At 32.5% G+C, this 17,537-nt stretch overlaps 1 protein-coding gene across 5 annotated transcripts; it reads left to right on the top strand.

The window, feature by feature from the left end:
• Nucleotides 1-727: 727 nt before the first annotated feature.
• LOC114423744 (phosphatidylinositol/phosphatidylcholine transfer protein SFH9-like) lies at nt 728-10,519 on the top strand. Of its 5 annotated transcripts, none has more exons than XR_003668898.1 (16): nt 728-964; nt 1,804-1,846; nt 1,967-2,267; nt 2,801-2,900; nt 3,150-3,416; nt 3,507-3,584; nt 4,213-4,314; nt 4,395-4,444; nt 4,546-4,645; nt 4,746-4,835; nt 4,945-5,037; nt 7,406-7,493; nt 8,799-9,181; nt 9,272-9,346; nt 9,950-10,116; nt 10,209-10,519. XR_003668898.1 is itself a non-coding variant. In XM_028390613.1 (15 exons), the coding sequence occupies exons 2-15, from the start codon at nt 1,840-1,842 to the stop codon at nt 9,998-10,000; spliced, it is 1,785 nt and encodes a 594-aa protein (XP_028246414.1). In that variant the 5' UTR covers nt 945-1,083; nt 1,804-1,839; the 3' UTR covers nt 10,001-10,519. The 5 variants fall into 5 exon arrangements, 1 of the variants encoding a protein (XP_028246414.1); XR_003668897.1 differs by having other exon boundaries at nt 945-1,083; XR_003668900.1 differs by lacking the exon at nt 1,804-1,846 and having other exon boundaries at nt 782-1,083.
• Nucleotides 10,520-17,537: the final 7,018 nt, after the last annotated feature.

Raw genomic sequence — 17,537 nt, 5'->3', positions numbered from 1 at the left:
ATTAAAGTAAAATAAAGGTACGTGGAAAAAATAACGTGGGTCAATAAATATTATATTGTATACTAGTGGAATGTTCACTGTTCTCATTTGTTTTTCTTTTTAAATAATAATAAAAAAGCAAGGGTGGAAGTTGAATAAAAATATGAAAAAATGTACACTTATATCTATAGCCTGTAGCAATTAAAGGTAAAAAATGCACACTTATTACTACTATTATATTATAAGATTATAAAATTATAAATAACTTATAAGATTTCGTCTAACTAGAAGATTTAGGTAATTCCTAAAAGTTTGAAGTTTAAACTCTAATTGAATCAATTACTAAAAGATTTAGTTTCATGTAATCATGATTTTTAATGTTCTAATGGAATCTCTAGATATTTTTACTAAATTATATATTCTTTAAGTTGATTTTGAGATTAATTTTTTTTCAGGACTTTATCGTTATTTCTTAAGAATAAATTTTATTAAGAATTAAGCTTAAATTTTTTTCTCTCAAAGTTTAACTTGCATTACTAACTGAGTTACACCAATTAAATAAATAAAAGATTTAATTTATAAGTATATTTTAATTATTTAATTTTTTTAATTTAGGAGTGGAGCTGAGCTGATGTTATTATTATGAAATTTATTAGAAAAAGCACATATGTGCTGGGAGTGTAATAATAAAGACCAAACAAAACAACAAAAGTCTCTCAACTTCTTTTTATATTTATTTATTCCGTTCCCACGCTCGTATTCTAGAATCGCCAGCACCCGATTCCCCCCTCCGTTAACAAACGGCACTACCAGAATTCCACCAACAAACAAACCAAACAGCCGCCGTTAGCGCGTTGCAGCAGATCAGAAGCGGCCGTTGCACGCCACTCCTAACGCTTTTGATAACGACGTTTGTTCCTACTTCCTACGTTCCCTTCTCTCTCTGCGTGTCTCTGTCTCTGTCTGCGGCTCCGTACGGGTTTCGGTACGTTCCATTTTTTCGATCTCACACAGAAAGCGATACCCACTTTGCCTTTTTCCTCTCTCACTCTCCTCATCTGCATCGTTGTTATTTATCGTTGAACCGACGTCGTTTTGATTCGGGTACGTGAATGAATGCAATGCCGTTCCTTGTCTCTCTTACGATCTGAAATCCGCCTCGATTGATTCGTTTGTTGATTGATCTGTGATTCTTCGGTTCTGACTTTTTCCTTTTCGGGATTCCTTTGATCCAGCTTGGTTGTGGTGTTTCGATTTAAAATTAAGATTTTGTTTTTGTTTTGTTTGGTTCTGATGTTGTTTTATTGGATTCTCTCGAAATTGCTTTTGTTGTTGTCAAATGTAGGTCCTTTTCTTTCTTGGTGTTAATGTTTTCTTTCCTCTTCTTTATTGATTGACCTATGGTTTTGGGTTTTGATCATTTGGGGAACGGATTCAGCTGCACAATCGTGTTTTTTATGGATTTCTTCTAGTGTAAGTCTCAGCTGTGGAAAGTTCTAGATTCCCTAAAGTTTGGGATTGCTGTTCTCTGTTTTTCCTTGATGCAGGGGTAATCTGAGTGATGTTGTAATCCAATATTAGTCTTGTTGTTTGGAGGGTAAAGGGTTTAGTTTGTTGATTGATCTGTAAACTTGGGTTAGTTTTTTATTTTGTATTTTTTTTTTTTGGATTTTGTTCCCTAATTTAATCCAGTTGAATAATTTGATTAATTGTGTTATACATGAATGCTTGATAAAGGTTGTAATGGCTTAGCTGGTGAGTATTCTTGATCCTGGGTTGGATTTGTTGTTATTAAAGGTGGTTCTTGTTTTTCCCTTGGTGCAGAGGCAATCTAGGTGCAAATTGCTTGTCTTGAATAGAATGCCAGGTACAAAGCTGTAGTCCTGTGTGGCGCTGAGATGTTGATTTTGGGAACATATTTTTGTTATTCTGGTTGTGTTTTTGGGACTGTGGTTTAGGTATTGACTATTGATTTCTATGGGTTTAGGAGAAGAAGTATTAGCTCAAGAAGATGAGAGGGGTAGATGTTTTGAGCCTGAAACCTCTGAGGATGAGTGGCGGAAGTCTCGAGCTAGATCTCTTAGGAGAAAAGCAATGACTGCTTCAACCAGACTCGCTTATAGTCTCAGGAAGCGTAATACACGTGTAGCAAATAGTGACTTTGCTTCAATTTTCATAGAAGATGTCCGCGATGCTAACGAGGAAAAAGCTGTGAATTCATTTCGTCAGGTGCTACTTACAAGAGATCTGCTTCCAGATTCCCATGATGATTATCATGAAATGCTGAGGTAAATGAATTTGTCATAGAAGTTTCTTTTCTATTTGTGTGCTTTTTCTCTTTTAACTGCTCAATGTTATTGCTTTAGAGGTGTTAAATAAATGGAATATTATGGTCTATGTTGTTCATATCCTGCACTTAAGGTAAAATAGAAACTGCTCAATGTTATTGCTTTAGAGGTTTCTATTTTACCTTAATTGAGGAATATTAATCATGCAAAGTGCATCTAAAACATTGTCTGGAGTGGCATTTTGTAGCGTCTTCCTCAATAATTTACATGATTTTTCTTTCTTTGAAGTATTCTTTATCTTTTCAATAGAGATCCCGATATTTGATTATTATTGATGTTCATTACAGAGATTCAGTAAATGCGCTATTAAAGGATTGTTCGTCTAAATTGCCATTCTTTGATGTTTGAAACCTTTTTTTCCTACAACTTCTGGCGAAAATTAAAATATGCATTTTTCTAGACATGTTGTTGTACAAAAGAAATATTTTTAGACTTGCAGTATATTAAAGGCTGGTGATGTTTTCATGCTGCAGGTTTCTGAAAGCCAGAAAGTTCGACATTGATAAAACAGTCCAGATGTGGGCAGATATGTTGCATTGGAGGAAGGAGTATGGAGTAGATTCTATTTTACAGGTAAAGTTTGGTAATTGGTTGTTTACACCTTTTACTTTTTAAAGAAGCCATTGTTTACTAATTGTTGCAGAAAGATTGAAGGAGCTTAGCAGAGTTTTGAACTAACAGCCACCCGTAGTGTGTAATTCTAGAGAGGAGAAACCCTGCATATATCCCTTTTGGAAGATTTTCCAACATTATTTGTTTGATCATGAATCACTATAATCTTTCAATTACTGAATCATGAGTTTTGTGATAAATAATATGTAGGAATTTGTATATAAGGAGTATGAAGAGGTACAGTGTTATTATCCTCATGGCTACCATGGTGTGGACAAAGAGGGCCAACCGGTTTATATTGAAAGACTTGGCAAAGTTGAACCCAGCAAGTTGATGAGTGTCACGACAGTTGATCGATTTTTAAAATATCATGTTCAGGGATTTGAGAAAATGTTTAAAGAGAAATTCCCAGCATGTTCTATTGCAGCAAAGAGGCATATAGATAAAACAACAACAATACTTGATGTGCATGGAGTGGTAAATTCTATGCTTACAACAACATATCTGAATAATTAAAATAGCATTATGAAGAAGTCTAAACGTTTTATTACTTGGTATATTTTGCAGAATTGGGTCAGCTTTAGCAAAGTTGCACATGATCTTGTTATGCGTATGCAAAAAATTGATGGTGATAACTACCCTGAGGTAAGTAAATGTTATAAGAACTTGAATCTATCTTGATGAACAAATCATAGTTTATGCACTTCCTTTTTTCTTTTTTTCTTTTTTTTGGTTTAGTGATCTTTAAAGTGACATTCTCAACTTAAGAATTCGATTCTGAGATCTTTTAAGGAAAATTCTTAAAAGAAAGAAAGAAAAGTAAACAAGTTTATGTTTGTTTGTAAATGGAGAGGAAAAAGGAGGCAAGCTATTCATGACAGAGGAAGGTGAATTTAGTACTAAGTAGGCCTCTGTATGTGGGTGCTTCTGCATATTCTTTTCTTTTCCTCCAAAGTTCAGTTTTTATTTGTTTTTTCTTTTATTTCCTTAAACATGCATATTATCGTGCAATATGTTCACAGGGTGCATGCATGTACATGAACTCAACTGCATGTAGGATTTAGGTCTGGAACCTGAATTAGGGATACAAATTGCAATTGTGTTCAATGAACCCACAATGCCATCCTAACATACTTCCTACAAATACAATAATACAATGATAATACTTAAATCATAGCATGCTCTGTAACCCCTACTGCAAAAACAAGGTTGCCATAGGTAATTTAGGTATACAGTCATTGTGCACTTCTTAAGTTGCTCATTTTCTTTTCAGACATTAAACCAAATGTTCATTGTTAATGCTGGTAGTGGGTTCAAGCTACTATGGAATACTGCAAAAGGTTTTCTTGATCCAATGACCACAGCCAAAATACATGTATTTATCTATTTTTCTTTGTATCTTTTCTCTTTAGAAAGGAACAAGCATTGTATAAATGATTCATGCTGAATCTACAGGTTTTAGGCAACAAGTTTCAGAGCAGACTGTTACAGATTATAGACTCAAGGTTTGTGTTTATGTTTGTACTGCCCCAGTTAATTAAGGGCTTCTATGTCTATTATAATGCCTATCATGTGAGCATTCCTTTTTTTGTCTTTTTTTCAACAGCCAACTTCCAGATTTCCTCGGCGGCAGTTGTTCGTGCCCAAATGATGGAGGGTGTCTTAGATCTGATAAGGGACCTTGGAATGATCCTGACATTTTGAAAGTATGGTATTATTAGGATTATGTATCCCACATTTGTATGAAATCACATTTAAGAATTATTGCTCAATTGCACAGCTAATACTCCCTTGTTCTATTTACAGCTATTGCATTCTAGAGAAGCAATGAAGCTAACAAAGTTTGGAAGTTCTTCTGTTGCTGATGGGGTTGATGTGAAGTCATATGCCAGCAAGGTCACACATAAATTTAGTGCCACTGCAGTATTTTGTTGTACAATTCACAAGTCTTATTCATACTCTTTTGCATGATGTAAAGATTTACTGATAGGTTCTTTCTTCATAGGTTAAAAGCACTGGAATATCTGAACCTCTATCAGCGTCAGAAGTAAGATTGAATCCTTCAGCCTTCGTACAATCTGTTCCTTCAAGTGAAAAAGTGAGCTGAGTTTATATTTCCTTGTTTTTTGTTTTTATCTTTCTTAGTTTCTTATATATTTTATATGTTTTAGTTTTAAATCCTGAGCAGTTTTTCTTATATCCCAAACAAGAGGCTTTACTGACTGACTAGTGACTACTACACATTTTATACTTCTTTTTAAAAGTATTTTGCTCATGCCATATTGAAAGGAAGTGAAACAAAGATTATGACTGATTTATGTTATGACATAGAGCTGACAATAATCTGAACTCTCCAGCTTGCTAATATCTAATCCTGGTGATTGGAGCCTTGACCAATCCAATGCAAATATTTTCTTGTACTTTTGAGAGTCTCATGTTTTTATAGGTTCATGGTCAAATCAAGTATCTTTAGTATCAGGTGTTGTGTTTTTCATACATTATGCCTTGCTTGAACAACTTTTGTAGGTGGAAATTATGCATTAGAGACTAGGAATTAATTTTGATGCAACACAAATTACTTACAATTAACCAATGGTATAATTAGTAATATCCTCCATTAGAGACTATGTTAATTGAATTTGGGTTAATATGATGCCAAATTTTATGCATTTTATTTTTATTTGCATAAATTTTTTTTGTATGCATACACGATATATATCATATATTTCAGCTGCTATGCGACTTCCTCTAGTTATCCATGATGCTATCCGTTATATGATATAGCAGATTATTGGCTTTCCACCATATTTGTGATCTGCAGTTGATAACACTGGTATCAAGTAAATTTCCAGTAGAATCCTGTAAATGCTAGTCCATTTTTAAAAATAAAAAAAATTGTACAATTTGAAAATGAAAAATTCAATGTGCATCAAAATGTTGTCTGTGCATTTCTGTAGAGCACTTCATTGCATGTTGAAAATGGACTATTTTTAAATTCAATCAATCTAGAATACAAAGATCGTTTTGATTCCTGTTAGTGGTCCTTTGTTGATACTTGAAAGTAGGTCATTTGTAAGTTACACTGTAAATCCTGAGGTTCATAGCATGTCTCTATATTTACACTTATTTCAAGCTCACCCTCTCTAAATTTACATTCACGACAAATTGAAAAAAATCTAGAATATAGAGCATTCAATATCTCAAAATCCGAAAGAATTGCAAATGTGATTAACAACTACCATGTCTATTTGCCATGAACAAAAATTCACCAGTATTCGTTTCTTACCCATGATTGTAAGGCAAAGGAATGCTGTGGTAAACCTTAGCTTATTTTAGTGAAACCAATGAAGACGGAACTGATCCAAATGAAAAGGAATTCTATTACTATAGGTGTAGTGTTATGTATATTTGTACACATGTCATCTTTTGATCACAGCAAGAATAATTTCATCACAGTGCTACCAAATTATGGTTGTGGATGTCAAAACTGTAGTATGAAGGTATGTATGTGATTTAGGGAACAAAATGGGGGATGGTTGATGCTACTGTGAGTTACATGCTTCATCGGTTTTGAGTTTGTGTAGATACTATTTCATTTTGATATTAGCATGTGAATCTTAATGGTTTACTTATCCAAAGCTATAGATATCTGTTAAATTCAAGAAAAACAGATTTGTTTTCTTTCTTGTTGAACATTGAGGTTCTGCATCTTACCTTTTGTCTTTCAGTTTCTTTGAATGAAGTTGGTTAGTGAAGCACTTTCTTGGTTCCCACTTCAGCTTAGTCTGTCATTTGGGATAATTTTTATGCCATTTTAAAAAGTTGAGGATAAGTTAAACCAAAAGAAATAGATTTCAAATAAAATAGAAATTAGTAGCTTAAATATTCAATTGGTTATTTTTATATTGGGTTTCTCTGAATAAATTGATGGTTAATAGGCTATTTTCTTGGGCTCCATACCAGTAAAGTCATTTGATAGAGATATGTCTATGTAATACCATAGATACCAAATTTAAAAATTTTAGGATTTGATTGATTAAACTTTAAACTTAATTGAAATAAACAAAATGATGCGGAACAAAATTGGAAGTCTATAACATTTACTATTTAAGATGGTTAAGGGAACTCTTAGGTAAACTATTTAATTAAGAACTTATTCTATAAGCTCTGATCAAATTAGTGCTTTTTTACAAGTTTAACTTTGGAGCTTACTGAAACAAGTTAAAACGAGTTTATTTGGATTAGGTTCTCCATGAAGCTTATTTTAATAAGCTAAAGAAAACTTACAATAACTAAGGTCACAAGTCATTTCCATAAATCCATATAAGCTTGTATAAATGCTCCCTAGAAGATAAATTTGAGGAACTTGTCTATTTCTCCTTTTGTGTGATTATAGTCTTTTATCTTTGAACTTTTGCTGAACTATAGGTTATCTGCAACTCATATGATATGGAACCATATTTCAGAAAAGGATGAGAGACTCTGCACCTACCGGCAATGTACTTGAGCCTTTAAATGCTGCCAGAGAAGTTGTTGGGGATGTTGATTCAATAAGTATGTGATTCCTTATCACAGCTTCTTTTTCTTCTTCTTCTAATTAGGGGTTGATCTCTATTTCATTCTTTTTGCATATATTTATTAGAGGATGAACTTGTTTTATGGCTTATAAATGATGATAATAGAACTTGCGGTGTAACCTGTGAACAATATTGGTTTAGATGCCTGACTTTAGCCATGAGAGCATGAAAGGAGAAACATGTAGTTTAAATTTGTTAGGCAAATTATTTCATTTTGTCCATGCTTAACCAAGTCACACCCACAGAATGAGAGGTCAGGATGGGATGGAAGTTCCTAGGGAAATCTGTGTTTCAAGTACGGGATTGATATTTGTTACTTTGTTTTTCTTAGTGCCAGAGACTTCAATTGAAATCTTAGTGTGTATGTGTGTAGTTTAATATTAGGCTCAAATATGTTTTTTGTCCTTCTAAAATTCATGAAGTTCGGATTTTGTCCCAGCAAAATTTTTCGTCTGTTTTTATCCTCATAAAATTATAAGGCTTAAATATGTTTTTGATCCCTAATAAATATCCGATTTTGGATTTACTCCCTAATAAATTATTGTTTAGCAATGAGTCTCTAATAAAACAACAATTTTACTTTTGATCCTTGACACTTATTTTTAGCCCCTCATAAATTAGCAAATTTTGTATTTGCTCCATGATAAATATTTTCCATTTGTTGTTAATACAGACTAAAACAAAATTTGCTAATTTATTAGGAAGCAAACACAAGATTTTTTAATTTATCAGAGACACAAAATATCTAGGATAAAAATAAAAGTGTTATTTTATTAGGGACTTAACACAAAACAAAAATTTATTAGGAAACAAACACATAAATCGAGTATTTATTAAGGATCAAAAACATATTTAAGCCAAATTATAATGACATTTTTTGGCCAAGAGCAATCTGAATCTATGTGTATAACTTTTTTACACTAGTTATATGCATAACTGATGTAGAAAAAGTTACATTTACATTGGTTATATGTATAATCAATGTAAAAAATCATCATCGTAGGTTTGGATACAAGCAAACCTTGCTCCAAGACAAAAAATGGCACATTATAATTTTATGAGGATGAAAACGGATGAAGTTTTTTGTAGGGACGAAATCCAAACTTTAATAATTTTATAAGGACAAAAAACATATTTTATCCTTCATATTATTTGTTGCTGAAAGTTGTATCTCACAACTTTATCACTAGTTTGAGGCATTTGGAATCTTCATTTTGTTTCCTTTTCTAGTAAGGAGAATTTTGTATTCTATACTAAATGTAAAAATTGGTGAATCTGATAGGTGATTCAAACAACAATCATCTCAGAAGACTACAGGAGAAGCCAATTCCATATATCATAAGTATTTTGGCTCAAATCGCAGTCAAATTGTTAACTTGTATTTATGTAGTATTTGCGGCATTGGGGAAATGTTTTGTGGTTCGCTCTGTAGACAACCAACCAAGAAGCCATGAGAAAACCAAATCGGCTCAATCCAATTCCGAGGAACAATTAATGACTCCGGCGATAAAAGAGCCACTTTGGCAAAGAATTCAGAATTTAGAGGCAGTGGTAACTGAGATGGCTAATAAACCTAATACAATTCCTCCTGAAAAAGAGGATATTCTTCAAGAGTCATTGAGTCGCATAAAATGTATAGAATATGACTTGCAAAAAACAAAGAAGGTAGTGCCAATCTACCACAATTGTTCACTTTGGGTTTCATGTTTAGAGATTTTACAGTATTGTGTTGATTGAGTTTTCTGCTCATGTTAGGCCCTGCTAGCCACTGCTTCAAAGCAAGTTGAGCTTGCCGAGTCATTGGAAAGCTTAAAGGAGAGTAAATTTGACGTAAGTTGCTGTTGCCCCCCAGTTTCGGTTTGAAAAAATATATAAATTTAATGGACTGTCTTATAATGCTGCTTTGATCCAAGTGCATACCTTTCTATTCATCTGATGAAAAACAATGAATTACGTTTATTTCTACTGAGTGAGTGTTAAAATCTTTTGCCCGAGATTTCTCTTTAGAGTACACACACAATAACTCCTTTTTATATCCTATCCTTCTGGTAAAAATTGCAGAAGTCCTTCTCACATAGTTGAGCTTTCAGTATTAAGGACACATAAATGCTAATTTGTATAGGAAACTCTTCCAAGTGGATTACGATTGTAAGGATCCAAAAGTAAAGCTACATCCACCACCACCATCATATTCTCCTCACTATACCTTAAATTGAGGTCCTTGATCAATTTGAGTTGTGCACATCTCTGCATTACATTTTACTAATATATTACTCAGTTTGAGTTGTGCACACATCTTATTGTATTGTTTTAACGTGTTATTCTCAGAAGATGAGGTCGTAAATGGGTTTTGGTGATAAGCTTTTCTATTTATTTGAATGCTTGTATATAGTATATACAGATGATAAATTGATAACTTTTCCTAAAAAACAGGGAAGAAATTCATGTTGGCCTAAAAATAGAAGTTATGCCCCAGGAAGATGAGCCCGTTTTTCAGCATCAGTTTGCAGTCCATTGTTTTTTATACTTTACAGCTGAATCACTACCAGAGCTAAACTTCTATTGGCTTATATAAAAGAATTACTCTCATTATCATATAGGTGACTTTCCTTCTATTTATATAAATACAATTTTATACTCTCTGACTCCCTGAAAGAAACACTGGTATCTTGTAATATTCATTTCTTTTCAGGCTTGAGGAATGTGGGCTATGGGGAGTGCATAGCCCCAATGTATAGAAGGCAACAAGAATTTTTTATGAAGATTCTGGACTCCAAATACTCCTTTTAAATGTATAACTGAGTGTGTTAACCACATTTATTTTCTTATTGGCTTTTCTGTACAGAGGACATATACACAAAGTATGCTACTCAAATTCAGATGTATTTTAATACCAGATGCATATATGCACAAAAGAAATATTTTCTGTAATACATTGTAACAAATAGCGAGCGCTTAACTGTAAATCTTGGATTTTACTAGAGGATGTGCTTTCCCCGGAAATTTTTAGTTTTGGATTATCTTTGTTACTCTAGTTTTTAGAGAAATTACTTTTCATGGACTTTATAATGGGTCATTTTGTTTAAAACTTAAAATAAGTAATTTTAGAATAAGTTTTTTTTTCTTTCTTTCAAAAAATGCTTATTTAATAAGTAAATAGGATTTGCTTATCCAAATAAGCAGAAAAATGTTTATTTTAAGTAAAAAGTAATTTAGACAAACACATTAAAAATAAAATTAAAAAATTACTTATTTTATTAAGTTTTTCTTCAACAAATAAGTTTAAATCAATTGACCCAATACGAAGTGTCAACGGGCATGTTATTAAGCCACTATATCTTTTGGTTTGCTTGTAATTACTCCCCTTCTCATGAGAACAATGCTATTGAATTTGGTAGAATTCAACTGAACTCAAGAATAAGAGTAAAATGTGGTTTGTGACTCTTAATTAATCCTGATAAAAGGAGTGATCAAGTAACTGCGAGAGAAATTCTAGAAGAGTCACTCTCTATCCTCATCCTTCATATTTTAGTATAATAGTTGTATATAAGTTACTTATTATAAATGGAGAATGGAAGAAAACTCTTAGAATATGTTTGAATAGAGAATTTTAACTGAGGAAAGTAATTTATCAGAGAATTTGAATTTTTGTAATGTAGAATTCATTGTTTGGATGTTTTATATGAAGAATTTAAAATTTTGGAATTTTAAACCAGAATTTTAAACAACTAAAAATCTGGAATTTCAATTTCCTTCTAAAAGGTGAGAAAATGAAATTCTCTTCTTACCGTCTTCTTCAAGAAACACTGTTTGAGATTGTGGAACATCGTTCGGACTTGAGAACGTAGAGGAACACACGTATAACTAGCACACCAATAATATTTTTTCTTTTCTTTTTCATTCATTTTTTTCACCCTCATAATTTTAACTTTTTTTATCCAAACACAGAATTTTAAAAATAAAAGAATTTCAATTGAAGTATTTGAAATTCTTAGAATTTAAAATTTCTCAGAATTTTAAATTCCTCCATCCAAACACACTCTAAAGGTTATTCTTTATAATGATAAAAACTATTGGAAATCAGCTCACTTGAACCTTTATAAAAACTATTGGAAATCAACTCACTTGAACCTTTTAAAATAAATAAGGGTCTTAGTTATGTGTAGCTTGGGAGTATTGGCGTTACAGGGACGAATCCAACTCTCTTGAAAATTTTCATCTATATAAATATATTTTTTTAAAGTTAATTAGTATAAAATTATATAAAATTAGTTTTTGTATGTTGTTACTCTAATACTAGTTAATGTTAATTAGTATAAAATTGTGTAAAATTAATTGTGTGCTTGTTATTATAATAACAATTAAGGTTATCATCATCTAATAAAAAATTTTAATTTCAATTTTATGTATAAAAATAATTTTGTTTATAAAAATTATTATTTATTAAAAGTTAGACATATAAACAATTATAAAATTATAAAGAAAGAAAAAAAAATTGACATTAAGAACTTTAATTTTTATTTCCTTAATCTAAAAGGTATTAACTGACATTTGCCTATAGTTCGAAACTTCTATATACACTGAAAAGAGTGAAAAATTCACTTTTAAATTTTAATAAAGCAAAAAATCGGCAATTAAATCCAAATTTGTAAACACTCAACTGATTCAATCTAGTTTAACTAAACATAACGTTCAAATTATGAATTTATAATTACGTTAAATATTAGATATTAGAGGAGAAATTGTAACACACATAATAATCTTATCTAACTTAAATATGATTCTAATGGAAAATATACTTGTCATTTATAAAAAAAATTAATCTAATTTTCATGTTAAAACTGATTTTGACTGACTTTGGGATAGTAAAAAAGAATTCAGCATGTGATTTCTTTATTAAATTAATTTTATTAAATTACTTTTTCAAGGGTTGATCAGACTTGATTGCCTTAACCCGTGGATTGAAAATTAGTGTTGAGAAGTCTAGAGCTTTTGCTTCCCGGAGATTGTCTGGGGACATCAGAACAGATATTTCAGATATTACTCAAATTGATTTCACAAACATTCAAAATGTTCCAAGGAAGGTGGACTCTCTTGGCTGGATGGAAATGAAGGTTCCGGGCCGTTGCAAACTCAGTTTTGGCAGCACTCTTGGCCCATGGAATACACATTGTTGGAATAGTATTAAAAAAAAATTCAAGTGTCACATCAACTAAAATTAATGTGCCAAAATCACATCTTAAGTGGGGGCATGTTACCCAACCAAAGAAATATGGGGGCTTTGATGTTCGTATAGCAAGACACCAAAGCTGTCATATTGGATTGAATTTGGAAGACTAAAATTCCAGCTAACTGTATGCATTTTTTTAACGGCAGATATGCCATGTTGCTCTTCCAACTAGCTACATCAATTCTCTATCACAAGACGGGTCATCATTATTATCCTCATGATCTTTTTTTGACCATTAAGATAAAAAAAAAATTAATAAATTAATATTTGTCGATAAAAAAAAAAAAAGAAATCATGGCCAGATAGTGAAATTTCAGTATCCAACACACGTTGCGAGAGGAAAATGTGTGCAGATCTTTTGGCTAAGCTTGGTACTTCTACTGAAGCTGAGTTTCTACCCTCCTCCTGTCCTGACATAGAATCTCTAGTACAGCTGAAGGATGTTCTAGGGTTCTCGATCATTCGGATTCAGTCTTTGTTTCTTGTTTGTTCTTTTTCTTGGTTTTATCTCTCATTAAAAAAATATCAATGAAAAATATGATGGATTATCTGGTTTTCCTTTTTCTGGTATCCGAGAAAAGATAATGATTTTCATTGGTCTCATTATTCAGGATTTGGATTTGTACATTTTTATTGGTTATTATCTATTCATTCATTATATTAGTAAATTTAAGTTTTTTTTTAAATAACAATATTTGATGCAAAAATAAAATAAAATGATTAGAACTAAAGGTATTAATTAATAATTATTATTTCATTTATCATTTATAATTATGTGTAGTGTACAAGTATTATAATGTTTTAAAATTTATTAATATGTAATTATCGCTAATACCATATACAATACACGTCTTCTATAATAATAAAAAATTGTATAAAAGATTTCATTACATTCATGAATTATATGTAAAAAAGATGGTATGACAATTAATCAATTGAAATTGTTTATTATATAAAACATAATAGTACAATATATTTTTTATATAATTGTTGAAATTTTTAATATACAATTATCATTTTTCTTCAAATAATAGTATTTGAAACTGTGCAGTTAATTAAAAAAAAAAAACACAATGAGTGGGGTTTGGAAATTAAATTTAAAATATAAACTAAAAGGTGGAGGGTATTGTATTAGAGACTTGTTCATTGTCTTATAATTTCTGTGTCTCAAAGCTGCCGCGCTTTGGTTGGCACTTGGCAAGGGGAGTTGATAAATAGATTATGCCTAAGGTTGATGCTCAAGTACCAGACTGGGTGCAACAACATACGTGGATTCATGGGATTCAAATTCCCATCACGCTGTGGGTTGTTTGGAGGGCTAGGAATAAAAGTATTTTTGAGGAGGAGATGGGGACAACTACTCAGTGACATGCGCAAGTGTAGTCTCTTGTGCATTATACTAAAAGTTGTGTGTTGGGGAACATGTTAATTTGCATGAGCAAAGCAGATGGATTTGCTGGGTGATACCTCCTTTAAGGGCGGTGACATTGAAGGTAGATGGTAGCATGATGGGTAGCCCTCCTAGGGCAGGGTTTGGAGGACTTTGTAGGGTTCACCATGGAAGCTTTCTTGTGGGCTTATATGGTCATGTTGGAGGGCAAGAGATCTTATATGCTGAGATTTAAGCATTGTTGTGCTTGCACAGGTTTAAATTACAGTTTGCAACCGCAATGCAATGCAATGATTTTTCGACTCACCACAATACGACCGCAACTGCAATTTAAAACCATGGTTGCGTTGTTTGAATATTTACTGGGACTCACCATAATACAACCGCAACCGCAACCACAATTTTTCGACTCACCCTCATTCATTTGAGTAATAATATGCCTTTGTGTTATAACATGTATAAAAATGAGATTGGGCTTATCAAGAAGTTGATGCCTTTGTGTGAGGTGCAGCACACTCTCCATGAGGGAAATCAGTGCGTAGACGTGTTAGCAAAACTGGGAGCTAATTCTTTGAGTCCTCTTGATGCTTTGCATGATCCCCCAGTTGCAGGCAGACGCACTGAAGGTTGTCTTCCCAAGGCTGTAATTCACTTTTAGTTTGTGCTTCCCCCTTTAACAATTAGAATTCCTATCTATGTGTTTGCATGATTGATTTTTTTTTTAAAATGGACTATGATTGAGAGAAACATATCTAATTTTTCTTTTTTCTTTTTCTTAAATATATGTCATAAAATTTTAAAATATGTTGAAGAATCTGATGATAAAAACTGTGAAAAACATATCTAATCTTTCTTCTCTTTCTTAACCCAAATGGACAAAAAATGTTATGTGTATTTAAATCAGGATTTATTGCACTAAATTTGTTAAGAAATTGTTTTTAGCTCCTGCATCTTTCGCCTAATTTATTTCCAATTTTATTAGAGCAATTATTAAAAGATTAAATAAATTTATCTCTGAAATAAAATATATTCATTTATCGAAGGGTTAAACCCTAGAAACATTGGAACATATATATATATATATATGCACTGTTCACGAAGGTGCATGTCTTGATAGGTACAGAATTTGGATTCAGAGTGTTTCGACGCTTCGCTGAAAGCCACAGAAACATGCGACCAGAGAAGAAACCATGGTCGTCACTCCTCTGTAACGAAATCATCGAGAAAATCTTGTCTCGTCTTCCCGTCAAGCCTTTGATCCAATTCAAGTGTGTGTGCAAGGAATGGAACTCCTTGATGTCAGAACCCTATTTCATCAAATTGCACCTTAGCAAATCTGCTGCGAAGGACGATTTGGAACACCTTCAATTGATAAAAAATGTTTGCCTCGGATCCATCCCTGAAATCCATATGGAATCGTGTGATGTAAGTTCAATATTCCATTCCCTACAAATTGAAACGTTCTTGTTCAATTTCGCAAACATGCCAAGTTACCATCTGGTCGGTTCATGTAATGGGTTGCACTGTGGGGTTAGCGAAATACCAGAAGGATACCGTGTTTGTTTCTAGAACAAGGCGACAAGGGTGATATCCAAAGAATCGCCAACGCTGTCTTTTTCCCCGGGCATCGGTCGTAGAACAATGTTTGGGTTTGGTTGTGATCCGTCAAGTGACAAATACAAGGTTGTAGCAATTGCGTTGACTATGCTCTCACTTGACGTATCTGAAAAGACTGAGATGAAAGTTTATGGCACGAGTGACAGTAGTTGGAGAAACCTTAAAGGTTTTCCAGTTCTTTGGACTTTACCTGAAGTTGGTGGAGTGTATCTGAGTGGAACCCTTAATTGTGTTGTTATTATGGGAAAAGAAACCATTCATTCTGAAATCGTAATTATTTCTGTTGACCTGGAGAAGGAGACTTGCAGATCACTGTTTCTTCCCGACGATTTTTGCTTTTTCGATACAAATATTGGAGTTTTTAGAGACTCGTTGTGCGTTTGGCAAGATAGCAACACCCATCTTGGCTTGTGGCAGATGAGGAAGTTTGGAGATGACAAGTCTTGGATTCAATTAATAAATTTTAGTTATTTACATCTTAATATTCATCCTTATGAAGAAAAATCAATGATTTTACCATTGTGCATGTCTAACAATGGAGACTTCTTCATGCTGAAATTCACTAGAAATGCTGATGATGAATACCAAACAATTCTGTATAACCAGAGGGATGGTAAGTCTCAAGTTTATGTCGTTCCCTCAGGTAGTTTCAGAACTTTGTTGTGGCGCAACCTCAAGATTTTTACCAAAAGTTTGGTCATACCTTATTGAAATTCTACAGATGTGAGTTCTTGATTACCCTATTTAATTGGCATCATCTAATTTCTGTCTTTTCAATTATATAATGATAATCTCGAACGCTTTGTCAGATGTTTAATTCTGTATAATCTCGAACACATCTGGTAACCAATTTATTTTATTAGCATGTATAGAAATATTGTGGATTCTAATAAAATGTCATTTGTTAACATTTATACTACAAATCGTTACTGTTGCCTGCTTGTCTTTTGTTATCACTACCATTATCAAATTAGTAAGCTGATATATCTGTGTTGGGCATCATATTACTTTCCTTGATAAAATTAGATATTAATTTCATTTATGAGAAAATCTAAGAAAAGAAGTAATGAAACCACTGCATGTGAATTCAAGGATTCATTCATCAGCATCTCAATCTTAATCTGTGCTATCTTTGTCTGATCTCTCCAAACTATGCTCTCCCTCTCTGTCTTTCTTTGACATGTTTTCTCTCCCTCCCTCTCTCCGAATGTGAGCTTCATCAATTTCTGCAACGCTAGATCTGAATATTTGTGCTTTTTTTACTGTAAGACTGTAGCTTTGAACGATTTCAACCTATAATCACAGGTTTTTTATACTTTTTGATATATACGTCGGTTTCCATTTTGCATAGGCATTCGGTCTAACCAATCTTTTTTGTGATTCATCCTCGGTCATTCACCTCTTTCATTGCTTTGTAAGTTTAGAATCGTGATTACTGGAATTAAGTGAAATAGAAGTTAGATCATTCTACAAATCCTTGGTCATTTCATATTTCATTGATTCTTAATTCTACAATTTTATTGATTCATGATGCTACTACAATTTTAATAATTTTCTCAATGTTATGGTTGTTTTTGTCTTGCATCAGCATGCTACATTTTGTTATACTTTGCTTAACCAACTTCTCAGACTTTCAATTAACATCAAGTTTTTTTTTTTGCAGGTACGAGGACAGAACAAGAATGGTACATTAAACTGTAGTATTTATGTTATTAGTTCTTTAAATTAGTATATCATCATTGAGAAATACATACTGATGTGTTGTTGTAACTGTGACAATTATA

Source organism: Glycine soja, chromosome 8 (genome assembly GCF_004193775.1).
Source record: "Glycine soja cultivar W05 chromosome 8, ASM419377v2, whole genome shotgun sequence".
NCBI classification, from domain to species: domain Eukaryota; kingdom Viridiplantae; phylum Streptophyta; class Magnoliopsida; order Fabales; family Fabaceae; genus Glycine; species Glycine soja.
Note: the sequence above shows the minus strand (reverse complement) of the source record. Positions and strands in the feature narration are given on the sequence as shown.

Coding starts and splice junctions, on each gene's coding strand:
- LOC114423744 (XM_028390613.1), top strand. Junction 2,901..3,149: donor GAGTAGATTCTATTTTACAG/GTAAAGTTTGGT, acceptor AATAATATGTAG/GAATTTGTATATAAGGAGTA. Junction 9,182..9,271: donor ACTTGCAAAAAACAAAGAAG/GTAGTGCCAATC, acceptor TGCTCATGTTAG/GCCCTGCTAGCCACTGCTTC.